The sequence below is a fragment of the Camelus dromedarius genome, chromosome 9 (assembly GCF_036321535.1).
Source record: "Camelus dromedarius isolate mCamDro1 chromosome 9, mCamDro1.pat, whole genome shotgun sequence".
Lineage (NCBI taxonomy): Eukaryota > Metazoa > Chordata > Mammalia > Artiodactyla > Camelidae > Camelus > Camelus dromedarius.
The window spans coordinates 37,289,250-37,317,056 of NC_087444.1; the positions used below are offsets into that span (position 1 = coordinate 37,289,250).

Sequence of the window (27,807 nt, forward strand, 5' to 3'; positions counted from 1 at the left end):
ACGGTGAGGTGATGAGGGGATCATCCCTGCCCTGCCCAACTCATGGGGATTCCTGCGAGCATTGGTTGCCAACAGGCAGAATCATGCCAGCTTGTCACTGTGTGTATGCACAGGACCAATAAGCCAGATCAGAAGCTCTGTGAACTAGAGACTCTAAGACCAAAATTACAGTTCCTTGTATTTAAAAAAACAAAACAAAACATTTCCACTCCAAGTATGTGTGTATATGTGTGCACACAGTGGGATGGAATGAGCCTGGGCTGTGAACTCAGACAGACCTCGAATTGGCTCCTAGGATCACTGGTTGTGTGACCTTGGGCAAGTTGCTTCACCTCTCTGAGCCTGTTTTCTGATCTGTCAGATGAGAATAGAGAGTCAAGAGGGCTAAGAGGATAGTCAGGTGAGGTGTTGTCTATGAGTCTCCTAGAACCAAGGACGCACTCCTCAGACCCTGGGAACTCTTTTCTTTTCCCTTTTTCTTAGCTTGTCTGGGCACGTTTAAAACCCCAAACATTTCTTTTCCAATTACAGTTGTGGCACCTATTAATCAAAGAAAATTGGGGAGAATCAGAAAAGCATAATTAAAAAAATTAAAATCACTGGCCATATCACTACCCAAGAATCACTACTGTTAACATTATAGTGACCATCCCCTTCTTTTTTGTATATATATATTTTTATGAAGTATAGTCAGTTTACAATGTTGTGTCAATTTCTGGTGAACAGCATAATGCTTCAGACGTACATGAACATACATATATTTGTTTTCATAATCGTTTTCACCATAAGTTACTACAAAATATTGAATATAGTTCCCCATGTTGTACAGTATGAACTTGTTTATCTGTTTTATATATGTGTTATTTAGTATCCACAAATTTTGAACTCCCAATTTATTCCTTCCCACCCCCTTCCCCCACTGGTAACCACAAGTTTATTTTCTATGTTTGTGAGTCTGTTTCTATTTTATAAATAAGTTCATTTGTCTTTTTTTTTTTTTAGATTCCACGTATAAGTTATATCATATGGTATTTTTCTTTCTCTTTCTGACTTACTTCACTTAGAATGACATTCTCCAAGTCCATCCATGTTGCTGCAAATGGCATTATTTTATTCTTTTTTATGGCTAAGTAGTATTCCATTGTATACATATACCACAACTTCTTTATCCAGTGATCTGTCGATGGACATTTAGGTTGTTTCCATGTCTTGGCTATTGTAAATAGTGTTGCTATGAACATTGGGGTGCATGTATCTTTTTGAATTAACAGGCTTTTTCGATATGTATGAGTAGTACTTAAAAAGCAATCAGAATTATACATAGAGCTTTGTGACCAGTTTTTTTTCACTTAACGCCTTATGGTAAGAATTTCCCTGCTTCATCAGTCTTGGAGAACTTGACACAATAATCACACAATGATCTAGTGTATGGATTATTTTCAGTTTTCACTGTTGTAAAGGCACTCCAGTGGATATCTTTATACATCTTTGTCTGATGATTTCTCTGGAAAAGTGTAATTAGCAAATCAGATGATACACACATTGCTGGCAAGGCATTTTTAAAATGTAGAAAGTATGGTGGAAGTAGTTTCAGAAATTTATTCTTTTATTCAAAGCATTTATTTTATTTTATTAATTTTAATTTTAATCTAATTTACTTACTTATGTGAAGGTACAAAGGATTGAACCCAGGACCTTGTGCATGCTAACCATGCTCTCTACCTCTGAGCTATCCCCAGCTCCCCCATTCAAAGTATTTACTGAAGACTTATTAGATGCCAAGGACTGAGCTGGGCATGGGTGATATAACTGTGAACGTTACAGACCCACAGTTTCCTCAGGGGAGGGGTAGGGGAGAGAGGCAAGAGATCAGCCAGTGAGCACCAGGATGAGAAGTGCTGGGAAAGGTAAGGTCAGGTAGGGAGCACTAGTGGCTGAGGCCTGGGAGTGTGTCCTAGGTTGTGGTTCATTCTTCCTGGCTGATTTCTCACAGATTATAAGATCTTCTGGGGCAGAGCTAGCTCCAAAATTCCTGGCAGCCCAAGGACCCCGTCTTCTCCAGCTGAGATCAACCAGGATGGGTAGAATAATGAGCTGGAGTCTGGCCAGATCTGTAGGGGTGTTTGTTTCTAATCTCTGTACCACTTTTTTTTTTTTTCCTGTACCACATTTTAACACCTGTGAGGATTTGGAATTTCACTCACCTGTCCAAGTATCTGCTCTCTTGTGTATAAAATGAGGTGAACAAAAGTATTCATTGCACTGAGTGAACACAATGAGCACAAAATGGTGATGCATGTCAAGGGCCTGCCTGGTATATGAGTACTAAGTAAATGGGGGTAGTATTGGGGTTATACGGCTCAGTTTTCCCACCTGTTCAGTAGGAGATTAGCCCAGGTCAGTGGTTTTCAAACTTGAGCATGCATCAGAATTCCCAGGAGGGCTTGTTAAAAGTTTCCTAGGCCTCACCCCAGAGTTTCTGGTTCAGCTGGTCTGGAAAGGGGCCTGAGAATTGTGCATTTCTCACAAGTTCCCAGGTGATGTTGATGCTGTTGGTCCAGGACCACAGTTAGAAAACCAATGGTCTAAATGAATGCAGCCATGGTTTCCTGTTTTGATACCTTTGATTCCCTGTCCTCTACAATAGGAAAAAGCATCAGGAGCCTTGAGTTCCCAGATGGCAGGGTTTGTGTCTGATTAACCTCCATGGCTTCAGCACAGGCCCCGTTACACACTGTTATGGGTTGAATTAGATTCCCCCCAAAAGTTGTTGAAGTCCTAACCCCCAGGACTTTTGCATGAAATCTTATTTGGAAATACGGTTTTTGCAGATTTAATCAAGTTAAGATGAGGTCATTAGGGTGGGTCCTAATCCAACGCCACTAGGAGAAGAAATACAGAGGAGACATGAGGGGAGAATGCCATGTGATGATGCAGGCAGTGATTGAGGTGCTCCAGCTGTAAGCCAAGGACTGCTGGTGAACCATCAGAAGCTAGGAAGGCCAGGAAGGACTCTTTCCTTCAGGCTTCAGAGGGAGCATACTGCACACACTTTCATTTTGGACTTCCAGCTTTCAGAAGCATGAGGCAATAGATCTCTATAGTTTGTACCAGTTTGTGGTACTTTGTTATAGCAGTTCTAGGACACGAATACACCGAAGTATCTTTTTATGGGACACCACCAACACAAACCTTTTTCAAAATCATACATTTATTCGTAGGCAGTATGATTCCCCTTTGCCAAACTTGAGGACGTTTCCATTCACATAGTCTGTGATTGCACTGAGCACAAGAGGCTAAGTGCTGAACTCTCACCTGTCACCTTTGACCTTCCCATATTCTCTGGGTGTATTTTATTATCCCTTATATTTCACCTGTCCAATTGGAGGACATGGGACAGCATAAGCCCATGACAAGCTGGGAGAGTCTCATGCCTCTGTTTCCCATCAGTTGCGTTCCATGGCTGGGTAGGGGCCAGGGAAGTCATGAGAGGGTGTGCTCCAACCTGATCCCGGAGACAGCACCTGGGGGAATGACATCCATCATCGCTGCATCATTACTGTCAACTGTGCCCCTTCCCCTGTTCCTATCACAGGGTGGGTTGGGGTGGAGATCTGTGCTCATTTTCACCTTATTTCAGGTAATAATTAACTTTGAAGATGTTTGTAGAGTCTGGGAGATAGAGAGGAAGGAATCTTCATCTCTCTCCAGCCTCCCCCCTCCTCCCTGGGTAACCACCTGCCTTGGCGCCCAACCCCACAGGGATGGTTTTTTTTTCAGGAAGAGGAGGGCTTTAAATTCCTTGCTTTTATGTTCTCTGTCCTCAGAACCTGGCCCTCGCTGTCTCTCAAAGCTCCCCTGACTGCTTCCTACCCTTCACCTAACTCCCCACCACACCAAACCTCCTTTAGCACCTCCAGCCTGTCATGACTTCTTTGCCTCCCAGGGAGGGACACCTGCTGTTCCTTCTGCTTAAAACATTCTTCCTTGTGCACACTATAGGAAACATTCCTGGAGAGGGGGAGTGGGCGGGGTTCCTCTGCCCACCTCTCAGCTCCCCAGCTTGTCTCTACCTATAGCAGGGCCACATTGTCTAGGGAGTACCTTTTTTTTTTTTACTGTCCCTCTTCTGTCTCAGGACTGTGAACGCCTTGAGAACAGAGTCCTGGACTTATTCCCCTTTGCATCAGCAGCCAGGAACAGCTAGCTTTGTGGTTCGAAATAGGCCCTCAGTGTGGGCTTGTTGCTGAGAGGATGGAGACATGGGTGAATAATAATGATCATAATAATGGAAGTTATTATTCAGACAGGATTTTTTTTTATTTGTTGAGTTCTAGTCAGTTTACAATGCCGTGTCAATTGTACTCTGGTGTACAGTACAATTTTTCAGTCGTAGATGAACACACACACATTTGCCCCATACTCATCTTCACCATGAGCCACTACAAGATCTTGACTACATTTCCCTGTGCCATGCATTATAAACGTGTTCATCTATTCTATATATACATGTCAGTATCTTATAAATCTCAAACTCCCAGTCTATCCCTACCCACCCCCCTCCCCCCTGGCAACCACAAGTTTGTATTCTATGTCTCTGAGTCTGTTTCTGTTTTATATTTAAGTTCATTTGTCTTCTGTTTTTTTTTTTTTTTTTTTTTTAGATTCCACTTATGAGTGATATCATATGGTATTTTTCTTTGTCTTTCTGGCTAAATTCACTTAGAACGATAGTCTCCAGGGACATCCATGTTGCTGCAAATGGCATTATGTTGTCATTTTTAAATGGCTGAATAGTATTCCATTGTATAAATATACCACAGCTTCTTTATCCAGTCATCTATCATTGGACATTTAGGTTGTTTCCATGTTTTGGCTATTGTAAATAGTGCTGCTATGAACACTGGGGTGCAGGTGTCTTTGTGAATTAGGGTTCCTTCTGGATATATGCCCAAGAGTGGAATTGTTGGGTCATATGGTAAGTCTATTTTTAGTCTTTTGAGGAATCTCCATACTGTTTTCCACAATGGCTGCACCAAACTGCATTCCCACCAACAGTGCAGGAGGGTTCCCTTTTCTCCACACCCTTTCCAGCATTTATCACTTGCTGTCTTTTGAATAATGGCCATTCTGACTGGTGTGAGGTGATACCTCGTTGTTTTGATTTGCATTTCTCTGATAATTAGTGATATTGAGCATTCTTTCATATGCCTGTTGATCATTTGTATGTCTTCATTGGAGAATTGCTTGTTTAGGTCTTTTGCCCATTTTTGGATTGGGTTGTTTGTTTTCTTCCTATTAAGTCGCATGAGCCGTTTAGGAGATCAATCCTTTGTCAGTTTCATCCAGACAGGATTTTTTTGTGCCTCTTGTTCTGTGTATTCAAAATTTCATGTAAAGCTAATAGAACTTGCGCCAGAGACTCATTCATCCCCGTTGCACTGAGGAACAAACTGAGGATTTGAAAGCTAAAGAGTGGATCTCACAACCAGTAAGTGGTTAAAATGTGAATCGGCCTGGTTCTTCAGCCCGAGTTTCCCACAATTACGGTATGCAAAGTCGTGGACTGGCAGATTAGTGGAGCTGGTTTAGTCACGAAGACGGGACCACCAGCCCCGGGTCTAAGCTTCGGCCTCAGACCCCGGGGCGCAGAGGCTACGCGTGCGCAGTGCAGTGGCAGCGCCCCCTGCAGGCGGCGCGCAGGAGGCCGAGGCGGTGAAGGGGCAATCAGTGCGCCTGCGCGCTCGTGGAGGTGGTGGCCGTTCTCCGTAGTGGCTCGGCTGTTCTCGGCGCGGCGGGCGCAGCCATGGCGCAGCCTGGGAAGCTGCTCAAGGAGCAGAAGTACGACCGGCAACTGAGGTGAGCCAGGGCTCACCGAGTCGGGCGGGCCAGCGGGTTTCTCTACTTCTGGGCTAGGCCTAAACGAGCGGGCTGCGCGGTCGGGCCTCCCTCAGGCCTCCCCCCAGGGCTGGGCCGGGCCGTGCAGCGCTCAGGGAGCCGGCGCTCGGGGTTCCGGCCTGGGCGGGGGTGCTTCTCTAGGGCCGGGACTCGCCTTCCCGGAGGGGCGCGCCCGCCAGCCCGCCACGCGATGTGCAAGTCGGAGGTGCGCGGTCCCAGAGTCAGCCAGGTCACCAGGGCGGCTGCCGACTCCGCCTCGCTGTGCTCATGTTATTCGTTTTGCAGAATTAGGGGATCAGGAATACCCCATTCCAGCCGCCGAAAGCGTCACCAAGTGTTAGAATTCCAAGGCGGCGCTGTCCATTAGGAATATAATGCTATTCTCATGTGAGTCACTTATGTAGTTAGATATTTTCTAGTGGCCACATTAAAAAAAGAAAGAAGAAAATAATTTTAATAATACAGTTAATTTAACCCAGTATATCCAAAATATTACCATTTCAACCCATAATCAATATAAAAACTGTTACAGATATTTTACATTTTTTTCATTCTGTCCTCGAAGTCCAGCATTTTACCCTTATAGCACATCTCAGTTTGGACTAGCCTTGTTTCTAGTGCTCATTAGCCACATGTGGCTAATGGCTAACTTAATGGACACTGCAGGTTTAAACCTTTGGGCAGGTCCTTGACGACTTCCTATCCCTTATTAGTTTTCTCCTAACACTCCCCATTCCTTATTTATTGAGCATTTTATATATGTTTAAGTAGTGGAATTAGCACAAATATTTGGCCCCCCCTTCCTTTCTGGAGCCCCCATGCCAGAAGTTACAGTATGTCCCTAAGGACTGGAGCCCCATTTGCACCTACAGCTTAGTGCTGTTTTAGGGGCTTTAGGCACTCAATTCTTAGAGCAGCTTGAAGGCAGACATTCTCTCTGCTTTATAGATGGGGAAACTGAGTCTTAGAGAAGTTAGATAACTTGCCCAGAGTCTCCCATGTACTTGAACCAGGATGTAAACTCAGGCCCTTCTTGCTTTTTCAGAGCTGGTACTGTTGGCTCCCAAGCTTCCAGGGAAAGAAGCAAAGTGCAGAGCCTTTGTAACCAACTTGTAAATTCTTGTAAATTCTTGGAGGTCCTTGTGTTTTGAATGCAGGTATAGCCATATAAAACAGAGCTGAGAAGATATTTTAGATAACCAAGTAACTAACAGAAGAGAACTTTTGCTGAGTCCAGTCCATTTAAGGACCAAACTTTACCTTTCATAGTGAGAACTGTTTACTGGTTTTGAAGTATCAGAGGGAAACAGTTACAAGCAAAGTTGTGCATCCAGCCAGGAGTCAACAAGGCCCTGCTTTCCTTAGTCAGGCTAACATGAGAGTAGAGAGGATTGATTTCTTGTTTGGGCTCTTTTTTGAAACATGTTACCTAGAGATATACCAGTATTCTTTTAGGCTTGCTCTCCAACTCCCTGAGTATCCATCAAACAGATATGTCAGGGGTGTTCTGTGTGCCCTACTTCCATAGAAAAAAACAGATATTTCCAGTCTATCTGGTTCTTCTAGGCTATTCCTCCATGCATTTGACAGCTATTCAGTGATCACTTACTCTGAGCAAAGCACAGTACCAGGCATTAGGGCTCCAGTGGTGAACATAAAGAAGTGGTCTGGGCCCTTATGGAGCTTAGAGTGGAATGGAGAGATGGATGTTCAGCAAACAAAAAACCAAATGAGGCAGTTACAGTTGTGATATGCTTTGGAGGACATACAGGCTACATAATAAGAGGGAATCTGCTTTCAATCAGATGACAGGGAAGGCATCTTAAAGTCTATCAGTCCTCTAGGCTATGAAATTTTTCTGATGATTTGGGCTCCCCGTATACTTCCTCAACTAATAAGCGAAGATACATTAGGCTTTCTGGGTGAAGGTAACCAGGTAGGACCAGATGTCATTATGCATGTGTGGTTATGTATGTTGCCCTGTTAATGATATGCTGGTGTGAATCAGGTTGTAACACATATTTCTAATCCTTATTACATCTTTGTACTTGTTAAAGTATGTATTTTTTAATCATTCTATTTTAATGTTCCTTGGGTATTATATTTTAAAGTACTCCTGTAGAAGTCAATGTGAAGACTTTTCAGATGATAATTCAGTTTTCAAGATAAAGCTTTCCTTACTCTTGCAAATATCACGATGGGAAGTCCTCTGTCAAGATCTTAAATATACCAGATTCGTGTAACTTAAGGAGAAATGAAATAGAGCACAAAATAGATTTTACTTCTTAAGGCACTTCTTTAATGTTAATGAATATGAAGACTTTCTGTTCTGTGACTTATCTGACTTGAAAAAGAGTAATGGACTAGGAGCTGGAGAACAAGTTTCTAGTTCTCATTTGACCTCCCTTTAACCAAGCAAGGCATCAAGTCTTGATGTCTGAGTCTCAGGTTACTCAGCTATATGATCTCCATAACACCTCCTTCTGTTCCTCTCTTCCCATGTTTGCCATGGTCATCATATCAGTTATTCTATACAAGAATGCTTTAAAGATCAGAGGTCAGTATATTCAAATAAGAAAGCCATATGTTTATGAAAGGTTTAAAATGTTAAATTTGTGTCTTCTTTTGTAGATTGTGGGGTGATCATGGGCAAGAGGCTTTAGAATCTGCTCATGTTTGCCTAATAAATGCAACAGCCACAGGAACTGAAATTCTTAAAAACTTGGTACTACCAGGTATTATAGTTTTGTGGTTGTAAATTTACTTCTTTAAGGTTTTGAACTAGAAATATATATTCTTGACTGACTCTGTTTTGTCTCCCAGGCATTGGTTCATTTACAGTTATTGATGGAAATCAGGTCAGCGGAGAAGATGCTGGAAACAAGTATGTCCTATTCTTTTCAAATATGTGCATGTTAGGGAAGACAGTGCACTGTCACGGGAGAGGGAGGCCTAAATCCCAGCGTCACCTCCTCAATCAGGGTGCCTTGACTTTCAGGTGGAAATAATCCCTATACTTAGGCTCATGGTGGGGATGAAGTGAGTTAATGTAAGTAGAGCGCTAGCACAGTGTTTGGAAAATAGGCCATTAGTAAAAGGTACCCATCATTAATTACTATCTTGTTGTTAATATAAAAGGGTAGTCATTATTCCTTTATCTGTGAAAACTGGATATTTCCTATGTATCCAGAAGTCCTTTCATTGATTCCTAGATGTTACTTTATAATTAACAATAATTATATTTTTGGATTATAAGAATAATAAAAACTACCTTGTATTTGTGGTGTTTTCTAAGTTTAGTCTAGGTATATCTCTCTCTAACACTGTCTCTATAATAATGGTGTTTTAAAGATGATCTGTATGTCATTCTTTAAAGCTGATCATGTTTAGACTTTTAGAACATTCGCAGATTTGGATTTCAGCTTGCCTTTTCAGGGACTTGGAGTCTAGGATCTCTCGTTCTTGTCAGTAAACAAAAACAAGTAAATACAAGGGAAATCAGAACTTAGTTTATATTGAGCTTTGTTATCTTTTCTTTGGGTGGTAGTATAAGTTTTGCTGTCCACAACACAGCCCTTTTATTGGTATCTGTAAGTTAAAAAATCCTTTTATCTTTGCTTACCTGGTTGGTTAGAGCAGGATGTAGTAGAATAAAGTTTCTTTTTCTTATGGAGCCACTGAGTTTGTGCTACATAAGGGTTCCCTGACTCTGATCAGCAGCCTCAGATCTGGGCCTTGGGATATGATGAGGGTATTATGCAAAGAAGCCTGAATAACTCTGCGATAGTTACCTGCAAAAGCAGACTATTCAATACAGCATTTCCCAGGTGTGGTCTGTTTAACTTTAGTTCAAGGGAATGTTAATAGCAGCTAAATGGGCAAATGAGTTTGGGAAATGGGTCAAATGAAATTAAGTATTTCTTTAATATAAGACTTTAACATCATGTGTATTATGTATATTATGAATTTCCAAGAGGGAATATAACATGAGGTGTTTCCCAAACTTTTTAAAGCCAGGGAACCCTTTTCTCTCAGAGCGTCAGAGCATTTTGTGAAATGCATATTCTGTGGTACACACTTGGGAAACATTTGATTTATTAACCTGTCTTTGATTACAGGTTTCATCCAGTTTTCAGTTTTCTTCCTCTAGAAAGGCTGTCACAGTCTGAAATCAAAATATAGTTTGTTTTATACTATGAATGAAATGCACCTGGTATTACAAATAACCTTTCCTTTATGATCAAAAGAGCCATTAAAATTTTTTTATTCTATTTTAGTTTTTTCCTTCAGAGAAGCAGTATCGGCAAGGTAAACAATCAATTTGTTATGGAATATAGTTGTATTTGATGCCACTATGTTTTGATTGTTTCGAAAGCTATACTTTAAAAGAGCTTATTATTTCTCTGAGAAAAAAAGTTACTTATCTCATTTTTTCTGATCTTGTAAATCTTTATATGCTTGGTAGTTTAAGAATATAGAAGTACTGTTTGTGTTTTTTTACTGTATCCTGTATTAAATCTAATCTTGAGTGATGTTAATGTGCAGAGAGTGGAGTATTTTGGTTAAAAAGATTTTTAACCAAGAGTTAGAATGTCTTTTATTTTTGTACTTTGTATTAAAAATCTTAAAAAGCCGTATTAGTCAACTTAGTATAATCTGAATGGAAATGACTGTTTCTTTAATGATTGACCTCTCTTGTACAGAATTGTAAATGTGGGAGGTTAGAAAACCCAGGGTTTTCTGGTCATTTGCTTAATCAGAAAAGTAGAGTGCAAGTAATGTAGTCATTTAAGAACTCTGAATAATGATGGTTTAGCTGTTTTAAGTAATATTCTGGTTTAGTCTCAGTTTAAACACAGTGAAAAGCAGAATTGTCATATCTATGCATGGAATTTGGATTGTTTCACAGTGTGTTTGCCTGAGCTATAAACTAGGGGGTTACATTTTAACCAAATTATTTTCTAATTCAAGTCAAATGCTTTGTTTTTAAAAAGAACCGAGCTCAAGCTGCCATGGAATTCTTACAAGAATTAAATAATGATGTCTCTGGGAGTTTTGTGGAAGAGGTATATGTGTATATTATTTCTGTACATAAATATACTTTTTTAAATAATTCAAAGCCCTAGGAATTTAGAATTTTGAATCTTTGTATATTTATTTTGAGAGTTGAATTATTTTAACATTAGAGTCTAGCATGTTGCCTCACTTATTCTAAAATAGTTTGTTTCTGTCATGTTTAATACGATTGTGAAATTGTTGGATTTTTTTCCCCTGCCCTATTTAGAGTCCAGAAAACCTTCTAGACAATGATCCTTCATTTTTCTGTAGGTTTACCATTGTGGTTGCAACTCAGCTTCCTGAAAGGTAAATTTTTAAGCTAATTTGTTTTTATTTTAATCTATTAGATTTGCATAGTTTTGTTTTTTCTGCAGAGTCTATAGTCTTTAAAATTCTCAAACTCCATAGAAACACTTACAAACCTCCAGCATTAAAGAAATAGAGAAGAGAAAAATATTGAGATGTGAAACTTTTTAAGTATATTTAGAACAGTTAAATTGAACTTTTTTTTTTTAGTAAAAAAATAGAATTAATTATGGGGAGTGTTTGGGGTGAATACAAGGGTTTTAAAAATATTTTCCTCTTTATTATGGAAATGTTTAGGAAATATCTTTCAGTAACATTCTCCCTAATACAAAAGATGAGGCTTTCATATCCCTCTAGTCCAAAATATATACATTCTTTGAGACTGTGAAATTGCTTGCTTTTTGGCATATCTTTGACCTGCTTATATAATGTAATAGATATATCTTTGCACTTATTATTTAGTAAGAAAGTTGCTCTATTTTAAGACATTTTTATGTTTGGCAAATATCCATTTGCTTATGTTGTTATCTGTTGTGCCTTCTTTCACAGTACATTACTACGTTTAGCTGATGTCCTCTGGAATTCCCAAGTCCCTCTTTTGATCTGTAGGACATATGGACTAGTTGGTTATATGAGGATCATTATAAAAGAACATCCAGGTAAAATTGTTGCACATATGGGGCTTGCTACTGGTTGCTTTAGCTATAATTTTAGGAACTTGACAATTTAGAAAGTCAATTTTAAATCACAAAGTAAATCTGTAGCAGCACAACTCTGGTTATGAGTTCAAAGTGGCAATCAGAATCAGTAGGATTTAATCTTAATATTTCCTTTACTTAGCATTATAGAAGGATACAAAGGAGGAGATATAACAGTTACAGCTTATTCATCTTATTAGGAGGCCCAGCAGCTATGCATGCATCTACCTTTTTTTTTTGTCTCCTAACCCACATAAGGCATGTATGGCTGCCGCAGGTGAGAGCCAAGGTATGTGGGTCACATAGACACATAGAGGTCACACCACCTTTTCCCCACTGATTTTTCATTCCATTCCCATACAGGCCTTAGGCTTCCTCAGTTCAGGTATAATTCCATGCAACAAGCAAGGCATTTACCTAACTACTGTTCCAAGGGAACAGTGTTATAGGAGACTGGTCATTCATAGGCAGGCTTGCATCAGCTCAAGGCCCTTTACTTACAAAATTTTAAATCTTAAATCATCATAAAAATTTCATTCAGTACTCATGCATTGCTCTGAGCCAGGTACTCTGCTAGTGCAGTGATAGTCATTGGCATATGTAGCATCACTGAAGAGTGGTATCTGCTTGGACCGCTAGGGAGTGGCTTTTGAGGATAAACTTTTGGCAGTGGTGCTGGGTCATTTAAGAGTGGTGAGTAGGAGAGTGACAGGGTAAACATTTTGTTTTAAATGAGTTACTCTGAAGCCAGGTGGAAAATCAGTGAATATGAAGAGGACAAAGACTGGAGATGAGGGTTGCTTTTAGGAGATTTCCAGAGGTCTAGGTGAGAGAAAGAGACAGAAAGTCCCTGACTGAGGACAGATGTTATAAGGTAGGGAAGTAGGGATAAATAGTAATGAAGGTTAGCATTGCTACCTTTGTGCCTGCCTTTATGTTGGTTATTTCATTTACTCTTTCCAAAATCCTTATAAAGTAGATAAGGATGCTGCTTTTTATAGATGATGATGCTGAGGTACAGAGAGATTAAGTTATTGCTAAGGTAAGACAGCTAGCAAGTGACAGAACTAAGCCTAGCTCTAAACACTCACTGAAATTACATACTTTCCTATACTCCCCTATGTGAAGAGCTGTGTACGAAGTGACATCATGATGTGGGGAGTGACTGATGCTGGGCCAAGGAAGCTAGAAGTCAAGGATGACCATCAGATTTCTAGGGAAGAGGTCTAGATAGGTGGTGATGCTATCTGTTGAAGACCATAGGAGGAGGAAGGGTAGGTTGTTAAGTGCTATCTGAACACACATTTTACTCATTTTGATCTTTTCCAATTATGATAACAAAACTCTGCACTAAAGGAATTTTGGTTTTAGTTTTATTAAATCTATAGTCCACTTAAGATTTGTGCATTTAGTAAAATGTAAATTTAAATATATATGTAAATTTAACTCAATAATGAAGGAAACAGTGAGAAAAACCTGTAGGCCTTATGCCTATTTAAAAATTACAGATTTCTGAATACCCTATAATGTAGTGTATCACCAGCAGTATTGCTAAATAATTAAGTTTATCTTTTGGGATTTTTTGTTTCACAGTAATAGAATCTCATCCAGATAATGCATTAGAGGATCTACGACTGGATAAGCCATTTCCTGAACTGAGAGAACATTTTCAGTCTTATGACTTGGATCATATGGAAAAAAAGGTTGGTAGTGTGTGACCTTCCATTTATAGGTAGGCTTAAAACTTTTTTTTTCACCCTAAGGGTTTGAATTACAAAGTGAGGGGATACTATAAACCTCCATATTCCTGTGACCTACGTTACATAGTAACAACATTGGACCTAATTTATTTTAAATAAGTCTTATATTTCCCCAAAATTTAAAAACTTTTTTATTGGAGAAAAGTACATTAACTGAACATATCTGTGTAATCAACATCCAGGTCAAGAAACTGAACATTAACATATCCCAGAAACCCTTTTAATGGTCCTTTCCTAAACAAATAGATGTACTTTTTAAAATAGTTTGAATTTGGGGTGGTGCTTGTTGAGATTGACTCTTCTTGAAACTTGTTTTTAGTGTTTGTGAATTACCAAGGCAACTGCATATTTTGTTATAGAAATAATGATATTTATAACAACATTATTTAAGGAGTATATGTATATTTTCCTACCTACATGTTAATTACAATGCAGGTATTTGGTTCATCAGAAAACACAGAAAAGATTCTTTTCCTTTAGTGTAGGATTGGTATCTGAAATCAAGATATTTGAGCCTTATTTTTGGGTAGCAGTCTCAAGAGTTTTCTTAATGGTAAAATGGGGACAATCGTAGTACATACCTGCCATATTAGGATTAAATTGAACACTGCCTCTAAAAAATTTGTAAAGCAGTTTTTATTAACCCAGTTTATTTTCCTCCATTCATTATTCCACATATACTGAGAGATGTAAATATTTTTAAATAAATTGAATAAATATTGTTGAATTTGTTGAAAATGATATGGTGTAGTGACGAATAAATGTTAACTAATACTGATATTTTCTTTGATCCTTTTGTTTTTAGGACCATAGCCACACCCCATGGATTGTGATCGTAGCTAAATATTTAGCACAGTGGTATAGTGAAGTATGTCCATTCTTAAAAAAAAGTGATTCCATATGTGACTGTATTTTTTCAGCTTATTATACAGGATTTCATTGGTGGGGGTGGGAGATTAATTTTACTCCTTATGTAGTTATAGGGCAGATGCATGCTTTTCAGTTTAAATTTAGCAGTTTCTCTTTTGATACTGATATTTTTATTAACAAAATGAAATTTGAACAAATGTCATTCTGAAACTGGCAGCAAGGAAAGAAAGTAGAGAAATGTCCCACAGTTTCTGTTTTCTATCAAGTTAGCTGATTTCACTGAGACATGGATTTGCTGATGAAATCTCATGTGGATGGGAGGATGGGGGAAACTTTGGACTCTTGATTTCTATATTTTGAGTTTTTATAACTAGATTTAAAAATTTTTAACCCAATTTAGACAAGTGGACGAATACCTAAAACATATAAAGAAAAAGAAGACTTCAGAGATTTGATTAGACAAGGTAATATGGGATGTGATTAAATGTTGTATAAAGTTTGAAAAGCAGATTGCTTGAAGCTGATGTTTATTGGGTTTCTGTCAGCACCTTTGTCAGGTGATGCCTTCATGAGCTTCTATTTTATTTTCCTCAGGGGAGGGTAAGGAGCCACTCCTTTTATAGTTTTAAGAATAATGATTAACCATATTTCTTCTTAAGGTTCGATATCCAATCTTCCTTTCAGATTGTGATAAGAGTTTTTCTATAATTTTGGAGGGAGATAAGGAGTGAAGAGAAAAGGGTTGTTGTTTGGTAACCAATTTCTATTTTAATAGGAATTCTGAAGAATGAAAATGGGGCTCCAGAAGATGAAGAGAATTTTGAAGAAGCTATTAAAAATGTGAACACGGCACTAAATACAACTCAGGTATTAAGAGTTGCTAAGGTAGTCACAAATGCAAAGCGTTTTCTGAAGTCCTCATAGGTGAAATAGTTGATTTTAGATTTAAGGTAGTATTTCTCAAATTGTATAGTTGCTTAGAAATTAATATCTATAATGCAGCTTGAATCTTGTCTTAATAAGATTCTGTATTGTCCTTGTTAAAATGGATGTCAGTGTTTCAGCATGTATTAATGATACAGAGATTTATATAAATTGACTGAAGTAAATGATTTGTGAATAGTAACAGTTTGGGGATAGAAATTATATAATAAAGGTGATATTTTGCTGGTCCAAAATAGTATTGCCTGAAAAGTTAAATCCTACCCTCCATGTGCTTTTGACAGTAACTATTTGGATATTGGAAGATGTTCTTTTTTTTTTTTTTTTTTTTTGGATTTTATTTTATTTTTATTTTCTTAAAAATTTTTTATTGATTTATAATCATTTTACAATGTTGTATCAAATTCCAGTCTTCAGCACAATTTTTCAGTTATACATGAACATATATATATTCATTGGAAGATGTTCTTAATGATATTATATACCTTAAAAATTACTTGGAGGTGACTCAGTTTAGATGCCTTTTGCTTTGTTTTGTTGTTGTGTGTTGAAGTCTGGCCAATGAGGTTTTTGGGGAACCTTGGAATAATACAACTGGTAGTTTAAATTAGAATTTTCTTATAATTTAAAACAGCAAAAAATGCTGTCTTTCAAGTTAGAAAAGCACTTAAACTGTTGTTACAAACTGGAGACAACGAGGTAGTGTTGCAGAGTGATTAAAAGTGCGTGCTCTGTGAGTCACCGTTTTCTGGGATGATGAACATTTTCTATGTCTCAATTGGGGTGATGGTTAAAAGTATATGTGTAGTTACCAAAGCACATCAAATTGTACATTTAAGATTTGTGCACTTCACTGAATGTAAAATTTACAAAAAACAACAAAACAAAACAAGGTTCTCCTGGTTGCGGGACAGCAAACTAAGCAAACAGATAAATGTACCAGGTGCTGTGGAAAAAATTAGTGCAGCAAAGTGATAGAGCAGGATGGGGAGGAGGAGGTCTGGGATTGGGAAGGGCCAGGGATACTCTCAGAGAGATGTGTTTAAGCAGAAGCCTAAGTGAAGTGACATGTAGAGATCTGGTGCAAGAACTTTTCAGGCTGAAGAAGCACATGTGCAAAGGCCCAGAAGTAGGGTGGTCCTTGGCATTTGTTCAAAGATCTGTATGAAAGCTGGTGTGATTGAAGTGAAGTGAACAAGGGGGAAAGTGTTGGGAGTGATTTAAGTTTGGAGAGGTAGAAATGGCCTGATCATAAAGGCCTTGCAGGCCACTGAAGTGTTTTGAGCAGGGGAACGGAGTGACCTGATGTATATTTCTAATGAAATTATCCCAGCTCTTGTGAGGAGAAAAGACAGTAGGGGACTGGGAGTGGAAGCAGAGAGGCCAGTTAGGAGGTTACCAGTAAGAAATTTCTTTTTTCCACACAACAGTAGAATCAAAGCCTATAATTTCTATGGTTTTTATTAATGTATGATATTCTTGATAGCACTAAAAGTCCTTGATAGAACTATCTGGTTTTTGTCAGAGTGGTTTTCTCTTTTAGTAGTTGCTAATTAGGGTGTAAGCGTTTCAAATTTTTGATAAGATGGAAAAACATAAAGGACTACATATCTATCTTGGTATTAATGTCTGTAATCTTTGTTATATCTTAAAATATAACTGTAAAAAGACATATTTAGGTTCCTTGTTTACTCCATTTATGATGTAAGAGACTAGGTCAGTCTTTAATGCTAATAGTAGGGGGCAGGAGAGGACTTTGTTCCATGCTCTCATTCCCCATCAGATCTCCTTTTGGTAGTGATTCTGAATAAAAATCTAAGCAAATCAGAAGTTTGTATTTGAACTTGTTTGGAAAATTGCAGTGAAAATAAAGGTGGGCAAATTCTTAGTATAAGTAAATGTTTCATGTTCCTTTGTTAGATCCCAAGCAGTATTGAAGATATATTTAATGATGATCGCTGCATAAATATCACCAAACAGGTAACAACAACAAAAAGTAAAAATAGTACCACCTTAACCTTTGGGTCAAATTCAAATGCCACTTAATATTTTTTTTCCCTTCTTTTAGACTCCAACATTTTGGATTTTAGCTCGTGCCTTAAAGGAATTTGTGGCCAAAGAGGGTCAAGGAAATTTGCCTGTTCGAGGCACAATTCCTGATATGATTGCAGATTCAGGCAAATATATAAAACTACAGAATGTGTAAGTTGCCTATTTTCAAACTACGTAACAGAAAAATTAGCCTGTTTATATTAAAGATTAACATATTTTATCAGTCTACTAGAAATCAGAAATCAAATGGAAGCCTGTTATAATCTCATTGTTTTAAGAATAAGCTAGAGAACTTAAGGGGCAGATATTTTAAAAAATAGATATTATTTTTTAGAGTAGTTTTAGGTTCACAGCAAAATTGGGCAAAGAGTACAGAGTTCCCATATATCCCCTAGAGGTGAGATTTTTTCCTTTCATATTTCATGATAAAGCCTAACGTTTGAGCATTTAACTCTGCACTATGAACTGTTCTATGTATTAACTAATTTAATGTTCACAACAACCCTATGAGAGAGATACTATTATTATCCCTATTATTATCCCAGTTTTGTAGGTGAGAAAACTGAGGCATAGAAGAGGTAATTTTAATTTGTTCAGTGTCAGACAACTGGTAAATGGCAGAACCGAGATTTGAATTCATGAAACCTAGCTCCATACTCTTAACCATGGCCCTATACTGCCTTTTATCTGTAACTTAAAACTTTGAAGGCTTTAGTTTTGATGAATTTTTTATCATTAATGTTTCATAATTTAGAGAGTTCATGACTATCAATAGATACCTGCTATGCAGATTACACTAGCCTGAAGCCAGATAGACTGTTATAAGGATGCATCTCAATGGATATTACCCATGGGTAGTTCAGTCATGATGCTGATGAATCCAGGGCTATTGGCTTGGTGTTTTCAAGGGCCAGATAATGTCATACAGAGAAGATCTCTGTTCCCTAGACAGTTGCACTCTTTATCTCAGTCATTCTCTAACAAATCTTTGTTGCCCTGGCCTAGAAGTTCAACTACTGAAAAAGTCTTACTTGGGAAAAGTCAATTGAGGTTAGAAAGAAGTATCTCATATCACATGATCATCTTTAGAGGGTGAAATTGTAAATGGACTTAAAGAAAAGTTCTACATGAATTTGTAGGTGGGCGGTTTTGAAGTATTTAACTTACTTTGAAGTTGACTTCAAGGAGATTAATCATGTTCTTCTGTCAGAGAAGCATGGATCGTGGATCCTTCTAGGAGGACAGCTTTTAGGTTAAGTGCTGTTAATTGTAGAGGGAGTCCAGATGTTAGTGGATACCAGGAATCCATCACTAACCACTAACGGGTGCTGCTGGTAGAATTTCTATGGTATATTCACATTTTGTATGTTGCCAGATCAATATTTCTTCATGAAAAGGAAAGATTTTTTTATCTGCTTCATGGTGATTTAAGTTTGACAATTTAAAAATTTGTTAATAGTAGCTTTTTGTTGTTCTTTTCCAGTTACCGTGAGAAAGCAAAGAAAGATGCTGCTGCTGTGGGTAATCACGTTGCCAAACTGCTGCAATCTATTGGCCAGGTAAGCCGCTGGGCACACTGTGCCTCTGGACAGTATGGCTCCATGTAGGCCTGACTGCATTGCTAACTCCAGCCAGAAAAGGTTTAGAGAGAGAGTGTGACATTGGCTCAGAGCTTCTTTAGAGGGATCTCTCACTTGCCTGCCTAATGAGAAGGCCTGTCATAGGGAAACAAGGTGTTTTCATAGCACTCTCTCAGCACTTGGAGAAAGCCTCCCCATCTCACAGTGATTGGCTTTGTGCTGCAACTCTGTTTTTATTGCTTTATTTATCTTCTTTTATATTGGAGCAACACTTGCATTTCTCTCTTTACAGGCACCAGAGTCCATTTCAGAGAAAGAATTAAAATTACTCTGTAAGTCCTCTTGAATTAATTTCCTTATTTTGCTTGATAAAAATGTGGCATGGGAAATGTTCCCAGGAATTTTATTTTTATTTATTTATTTAATTTATTTTTTGAGTGAAGATAGATTTATCCAGATAGATACATTGAAAGGCAAGTGAAAGGCCACAAGGTGTGGGGGTTGGGTGCTCAGATTAAAAGTAGGTACACATTCCATAGACAGAATGCAGGGTCTCCGAAGAGGAAGAGAGAGAGGGGCGGCCACTAGGCATGGTGTTGTCACTTTTTATGGTCTCAGTAGCTTCACACGCCTACAGGTGGGCTCAATCCAACTGCCCTGGGGAAGGGGATGGGATTCCCAGGGATTGGGCCACCACCCATTCTTTGGCCTTTTGCAGTTAGCCTTGGGGCTATCATGATGCCTGCTGGCATGTTATTTGATTATGCTGTTACAATGAGCATATAATGAAGCTCAACATCTACTAGAAGTTAAACCTCTTAATCCTCAAAGCCAACTAGGAGGTGAATATTCCACCATTTTGGTTGCTCCCAGGAATTTTAAATGGTTGAAATTAAAAAAAATTTTTTTTCATGGTCTCAGTGGTATCAATAATAGATAATTACTAGGCAAGGTTTTTTTTTCCCCTCATAGTAGAGCATATCTGTCTATGGCCGTGTTAAAAAGACATGAATATCAATTAATTAAAAATTATCAGTAATACAGAATTATTTTCAGCTTATTAACATTAAAGAGTTTGGGAAAGTTTTATCTGAAGACTTTGGGTGTGAAGTTTTGAGTCACATGCACATTGACAGTATTGGTTTAAATACTCATTTTGATCAGTGTTAAATGACTTAATGGAATTAAGAATTTTGCCATCTAGTTTCCGAGTGGCTAGGCTCCTGGGATAACCCCTGAGTAGGCCCAAAAGCATTTAAGAGTTAATTCAATAGTAATAAAATATGTTTTACATGCCATCTGAAGATTTTTCTCTGAAGCTGTGGCCCCTAGTTTCTGCAAAAGTCTGTTTTGTATGTTCCCCAACCTTAAAGTATATTTATCCAAATTATCCATTTCATGACTCTTCAATATTTATTTAGGCTTAGTTTTAATGTTTTGTTTCACTACTAATCTTGCACTTTATTTATGCATTAGTGTTTGTTCCACTAGATTGTATGATACTAGATTAAAAGCTGGATGTTGGGTATTTGAGGGTTTATTATTCTATTCTCTCTACTTTAGGATATGTTTAAAAAAATTTTTTTTATTATGGAAATTTTCTAAGCCTTACACATACCCAGAAGCACAATATATATAACACTCTCCTTCACAGCTACTGATCCATAATAATGATAAAAGCTACGATTCACTGAATCCTGTCAGGCATTTTGCTAGGCGTGTACTTCACACAGTTGCACTTCTGAGCCACAGAACAACTAAAGGTAAACAATATATCTCCATTTTGCAAATGAAAACTGAGGCTCAGAGAAGTACCATCACCTGCTTACTCAGTGCTAAACTGGTTGTAGTGCCAAGGACATGAATTTAAGATGACCTGTGTCCTAGTGCCTTTTCTGCTAACCATTAGAGCCAAATAGAAGACACTTCTTCACATTTCCATGTATGTAAAGAACATACACAAAATTCTCTTATTAAAGTGACCTGTGATTCAGGATATTCATGTGTCTCAACCATTTACTTCCATAATGTCTTTATTGTGTTCAGGCAGCAATTCTGCATTTCTTCGAGTAGTAAGATGTCGATCCTTAGCTGAAGAATATGGCTTGGATACAGTTAACAAGGATGAAATTAGTAAGTAACAACCTTTTGATGCTATGTTATTAATCTAAGGCTATAAATGTTTTGTGTATGATAGTATGTATAGTAGTGTATGGTGATAATATAAAGGATAATGCAAATATTTATACTCTAAATTTTATTCTGTAAACTTATCCCAGTAGTCATAATTTCAAAAGATAAAACTTAATAAATACATAAAATTATATTTAGGTCACTGAGTAAGTTGTGTGATATGTAGATGGGCTAAAGTCAGCATGTTACATCTTTAGTAGAGATTATGTGACCATAGCTAGAAGTCCATAAAACCATTGGGTTTCATCTTAATAGTGTATCTCCCTTTATTTTACTATTATCATTTTCTTTTTTATTGTCACAAAATATTTAAATTTTGGTGATAGAATTTCCTTGTATTCTGAAGCTTGAGTATATAGTAAATTCAGTCATTGTTTTTATGTTATGAATACCCAAATTATATTGAAAATTTTTTTCCTTTTAGTTTCCAGCATGGACAATCCAGATAATGAGATAGTATTATACTTAATGTTACGGGCAGTTGATAGATTTCATAAACAACATGGTAGATATCCAGGTAAGAACAGCAATTCAGTTATCAAATGCAATACAATCTTAAATAAATAGTTAAATTGAATTAAATCTTAAAGGGTTCTTGGTGTGTTTACAGAAGTGGAAATTTCACACTGTAAACAGTTTACAGCTGGTTTATCTTAGTGAGGAAATATCATTTGCTTTTTAAGTGTAACCAATTCCAAATAGTGTTTGATTCTAAACTACTATAGGGGTTTATACTGTACAGCACAGGGAACTATATTCAGTATCTTGTGGTAATTTATGGTGGAAAAGAATATGAAAATGAATATATGTATGTTCCTGTATGACTGAAGCATTGTGCTGTGCACAACATTGTAAACTGATACAACATCTAAACTGATATACTTCAATTAAAAAAAATTATTACAGGGGAATGTTGGTTGAATACATATAGAATAAAACCTCTTTCCTGTCAGTATCTACAGTTTATGTCTAAGACTCACACTGAGTTTAATTTAGTGGAATGGAAAAGCCAAAAGCATATGCCAATGACTTTTGAACTCAGAACTCTGAAGATGTAGGGATTTCTTTGCTCGGTATCTATTTTTTTGTTATCTGTAAATGTAGTAATTAGGGAATTGACATACTCTCAAAGATCTTCAGTTGCCCAGAATATCTTTATTAAGATGATAATTTTAACTGTGCAGAATTATTGCACAGCAGTACATTCTAGGTGTATCATAAAACCTGTTGCCCCAACTGGTATAGTATATCCACTGACTTATAATCTTAATGAGCAAGTTTACCAGAAAAGGAAAAAGGAATAAACACCAAATATGTACTTCTTTATTTGTTGTTTGTTAGAATGTATTTTTGGTTATCTATTGCATAACAAATCATCCCCAAACTTAGTAGTTTAAAACAATCAATTATTCTCTCTTGTGACTTTGTGGATTGGCTAATCTTAGGCTGTTCTCATAAGGGGAAGGGGGTCTCATGGAGTTGCATGACACCTGGGGCTGGAGTCATTCTGAAGGCTTGTCTGAGTTAGACATCCAAGAGGACATACTCACTCAACATGTGTGACATTTTAGTTGGGATATCTGGAACTGCTGGGGGCCGGTCAGGCATCTCTCTCCACATGGCTCCCTGGGGCTTCCTTTTAGCATGGCAGTCCTACTAAATTTCTTGCATGGCAACTGCCTTCCCCAGAGATAACATTCCAAAAGACCCAGGTGGAAGGTACAAGGCTTTTTATGACTTGGTCTTGGAAGTCACATAGCATCAGTTATGTCATATTCTGTTGGCTTCACAGGACCAGTTTAGATTAAGAGTAGAAGAGGACTACATGAAGTCATGAAGAGGTGTTCATTGGGGAGCCATCTTGGGAGACTAGCTGTTACATAGAGCACAGGCATGGGAGTTAAACCTAGGTTCAAATCCAAGTTCTATCATTTATTATCTCCTGACCTTGGGTGAGTCACTGTTTCCCTACAAGTCTCAGTTCTCTCAGTATGGAAGGGTGGTAATAGTGTCTACTTTATTAGATTGTAAGGGTTAAATGTGGGATGTATGAAAGTCACTTAACACTGCCTAGCATTTTGTAAGTGCTCAATAAAGGGTAGATACTACTATTCGGAGAAGTAGTAGTGATGGTAGTTTTTAAAGTAGAAGGTTAAAAATATTGATATTTTTAATAATATCTGGGTATTGTGGCAATTATAATTTTTCCTTCCAGTAGTAATAATAATAGCTTACCTTTGGAGACATCATAATTTAATCATAAAGAACTGCCTCATATCCCAGTTTTGCTACTTATGAGCCAAGTAGCTCAGGCAAATAACTTAATCTGCCTGTGCCTCAGTTTTCTCATCTGTAAAATGAAGACAATAATAGTGCCTACTTCAGAGGGTTGTTCTGAGGATTAAATGAATTAATATACATAAAATGTTTAGAACAATGTCCAGCATCTATTAATGCTCAATAAATGTTAACCTATTATTGTAGCTTTCACCTTCAGTGTCATTTAATCTCCTAGAAATGGGTAATAAACATCATAATTTTTATAAAGGGTATAAGTAGGACATTACTTTCTCATTCATTCCAATCTATCAAATAATTATTGAGTGTCAACTATGTGCCAGATACTCTTCTAGATAGTGGGTGTGGAGCACTGAACAAAGCAGATTTACAAACTCAAATTTTTAATAGGCTTTAGATGGTTTCTTTGATTGCTACAGGTTTGTGATAGTTGCAAATATTGGTCTCCTACTTTATATTATGTTTGTTCTTCTTTCAGTTTTATACCTTACTGTTTTGACTAGAACACCTAAAACTGGATTAAATAAAGGAGGTATCCATTACTTTTGATTCACATATTTTTAATGAAAATTAATTTACATATATATTTTTAGGGATGTCTAACTATCAAGTTGAAGAAGATATAGGGAAGTTGAAATCTTGTCTCACTGGCTTCCTTCAGGAATATGGATTATCTGTAATGGTAAAAGATGACTATGTCCACGAATTGTGAGTATCTTTTAGTGCATATAAGAGATGATACCTGTCCTGTCACAAGGCTGATCTACGACATTCATGTCTCCATTCTTTCCTATAGTTGCCGATATGGAGCTGCTGAACCACACACCATTGCTGCATTCTTAGGGGGTGAGTTACAGAGATGAGAAGACTGTCACCTGTTATATAATACAGTTATGAAGTTGTGCTTTCCTAGCTATTTTTAACTAGGGAGGTCAGTGAAGCACAATGTTATATTGAGTTTATATTATTTCCATAGCCCCCACACTGGTCTCCCTGCTTTCCATCTCTCCGACTGCTGTCCATTTTAAACTCCTGAAGAGTAATTCATCTTTCTAAAGCATAGCTTTGATTGTGTGTCTCAGTTAATTAACCCTCTAACCTGCCAATACACACAGGTACACTACAGTAGTCCTCAGAAAAGAAATCCAGAGTCCTTTGTTTGATATTAAAAACACTGTGTTCTAGTTTCACCCAGCCTTTCTGGCCTTGGTTTTTTTCAAGTTACTTGCTTTTTCCCCAGATATGGCCTTTGATTTCCTGCTTCTCGAATGTTTACCCCTCTGGGCCCATTTGGCTTAAGTTTCCCTATTCCCTGCATGTCTAAAATCTACCTGTTCCTCAAGACCCAACTCAGCAGTGCTGTTTCTTTCATAGAACCCATTGGAGGTTGGAAGTTCAAGATCAGGGCCAGCATCAGTTGGTTTTATAAGGACACTAATCCCATCAAGGACCCCCCACCCCCAACCCACCCCTGCCCATGACCTCAGTTACTTGATTACCTCCCAAAGATTCCAACTCCAAATATGATTACATTGGGGGTTAACACTTTTAACATATGAATTTTGGAGGACACACACACATTTGGCCCATAACATGCATATTCTATAATCATTCTGCACAGATCTTTCGGGGCTTTAAATGTTTTCTTCTCTGTGAGGCCATTCCTGACTCCCTGATTTAAAACAGTCCCTCCTCTTATACTCACATCCCCCTTCCTTGCTTTTCCTCCTTAACCCTTAGTCATTTGACATACATTTTACTTGTAAATTCTCTCTGCCTCACTACTGAAAAGTAAGATCCTTAAGGGCAAGGATTTTTGTCTTTTGTTCCCTGCTGTACCCCTAGTGCCTAGAACAGTATCTGGTACATAGTAGAGTCTCAGATTTTATTGAATCAATTAATGTTTGTGAAAGCTGAAGCTTCAGATTATAAAACATGAAGAATTGTTTTTTTTTTTTTTTCCTATTGTTTTGTTTTCAATAGTTACTTAAAAACTTGTTACTGTTACTATAGACTCAGACTGTTATTGAGTATAGCAGTCTGGCAGTATTTAATATAGATCTTTTCCAAATTACAAATATTTCTTTACCCCTTTGTATTATAAACAAGCACAAGGTAAAATTCAAATGCAGTGAAGGGTAACTTTCGAGAGTCTTTTCTGCCTATATGTATCCTTTTAAAAAAAGTGCAATCCATACTACTGTTTTGACTTCTTTTACTTAATATATTTTGCCAATCTTTCTAAACCACCATGATTAAGAATACTTCATTCTTTTAAACTGTGTCATAATATCCCAGGGTATGAATACATAGAACAAAATTTTTATTTCCTTTAATAACATACTTATAGTTATAAATAGTATAGTCCATTGTTTTGATATGACTCAGTAAACTATGCCTGTTTTGGGTTACTTTCAAACATTTTGCTTTTGGAAAGGAAAGTTTGTTTGTTTTACAGAATTGAATATTTTAATATAACTCTTGAAATTTACCTTTTCCAAACATTTGCTTTTCTCCTTTTTCCTTGCAGGAGCTGCTGCTCAAGAGGTTATCAAAATAATCACGAAACAATTTGTAATTTTTAATAATACTTACATTTATAGTGGCATGTCACAAACTTCAGCAACTTTCCAGTTGTAGAAGAAGCACCCTATGTAGTGTGTTAATGATAGAAACTGTAATTGCCTTCAGGTTGTGCTCTAGTCTGTAAAGTTCTGCTAAGGGAGAACTGTTAAACTGTTTCCTTAATAAACATTTTTCTGGTTTGTAATAATGTAGCCTTGTTCTTTGTGGGGGGAGGGGAAAGGAAACAATTTTCTCAGAGAATAAAAGCTAACCATTTCTAATTGCGTTCATTATTTCTGGCTTGCTATTTCAAAGTTACTTATAAAAAATGTCTTGTGTTACATTGGAAATAGCTTAAAATGCTTTTTCCTATAGTCTTAAATAATGAATTTAAGATGTGCAGATTTTGGCTATGGACATCTTAATACCACTATTTGTTAAAATTAATACAATTTTAAAAATACAGATATTTCAGGTGTATAGTTTAATCAGTAAAACAAGGACAGAATACAAAGTGGAGGAAAGGTTGGAGAGAAATGAGGGCCGGGCTTGGGGCTCAGATGGCCTCCTTCCCACACCTTCGCACGCTTGCGAGGCCACAGTCCCAGACCCCGCTCTCCTAACTTGTTGGGACGAATCCCCCTCGGAGCAGAGAAAGCCCCATACGCCGGGAGCAAGCGGTGAGATTAGTGGCTTTCCCCTTCAGGTTGTGACTTACCCCTTCAGGTTGTGACTTACCCCGACTTAAAGACGCTGCACCCACACACTTACTAACCTCTGCCTTTTGGTAAGTGGCTGAGCTGAGTAGACGGATGGACTGTGTCGGGCGGGGCCTCCGGAAGCCCCGCCCCACGGAAGTGAGTCCCTCCCGGCGGAAGTGAGCCCCGCCCGCTCGGCGGGAAACTGGGTTGGGCGTCGTGTTAGGCGAACGGCCGGCGAGAAAGGGTGAAGGACAGGGCCCTGTATCCTGAGGGTAAAAGGCGACGTCCTCCACTCCCTACGCGTCCAGGCCCCGTCTTAGCCCCGCGGTGGAACCGGCCCGTTGCCTCCTGGGGAAAGTCTGAGATGCGGGACGCCCTGCTCTTCCCTTCTTAATTGGTCCACATGAGGGTTGGGGGTGCTGGCGGGAAGGGGCCTTCCTGAGGAGGCGGCCATCCCCGGCTGTAGTCTCCAGAGGGAAAAAGAACTGTCACGCACCGCTTGGTGTCTAGAGTCTGGCGGTTTTTTACCCGATTATACTTTAGAATCTCCGGGTGGCTCCTCAGGTGAATCTGATGTCTGAAGCGGGCGGGAGCTGCTGGGGAGATCATTCTCAGATCGTGAGTGGACCGCCTGTCCCGCTCACCTGAGAGGGAGGTCCTGTTAAACGGGCTGATTTTCGGGCCCTCCTGCTAGTGAATCGCCTGTGGTGTGGCCGGCTCGCGTTGCTTCGCCTTGCTCCGCATTGCTCCGCGTTGCTTCGCGTCGGCAACTAGCGTCCCCTTCCCTGCAGGAGTTGGAGAACCTTGGTCTAAGAAGGAAGGGCTCCAAGGGACCACCTATGTTCTTCAGGAGTTCCTCCAGCTGTTAAGGTGAGCCTGGCGTTGG

General features: G+C 38.3%; 1 protein-coding gene across 2 annotated transcripts; it reads left to right on the plus strand.

The window, feature by feature from the left end:
* Positions 1-5,724: 5,724 nt before the first annotated feature.
* NAE1 (NEDD8 activating enzyme E1 subunit 1) lies at positions 5,725-26,428 on the plus strand. Of its 2 annotated transcripts, XM_031458313.2 has the most exons (20): positions 5,725-5,859; positions 8,530-8,633; positions 8,722-8,782; positions 10,176-10,206; positions 10,893-10,964; positions 11,183-11,262; positions 11,812-11,921; positions 13,554-13,663; positions 14,526-14,588; positions 14,991-15,054; positions 15,366-15,457; positions 17,453-17,512; positions 17,601-17,734; positions 19,068-19,143; positions 19,457-19,496; positions 21,211-21,297; positions 21,782-21,874; positions 24,249-24,363; positions 24,452-24,501; positions 26,186-26,428. In XM_031458313.2, the coding sequence occupies exons 1-20, from the start codon at positions 5,807-5,809 to the stop codon at positions 26,293-26,295; spliced, it is 1,605 nt and encodes a 534-aa protein (XP_031314173.1). In that variant the 5' UTR covers positions 5,725-5,806; the 3' UTR covers positions 26,296-26,428. The 2 variants fall into 2 exon arrangements, with proteins under 2 accessions (XP_031314173.1, XP_031314174.1); XM_031458314.2 differs by lacking the exon at positions 10,893-10,964.
* The last annotated feature ends 1,379 nt before the right edge of the window (positions 26,429-27,807 follow it).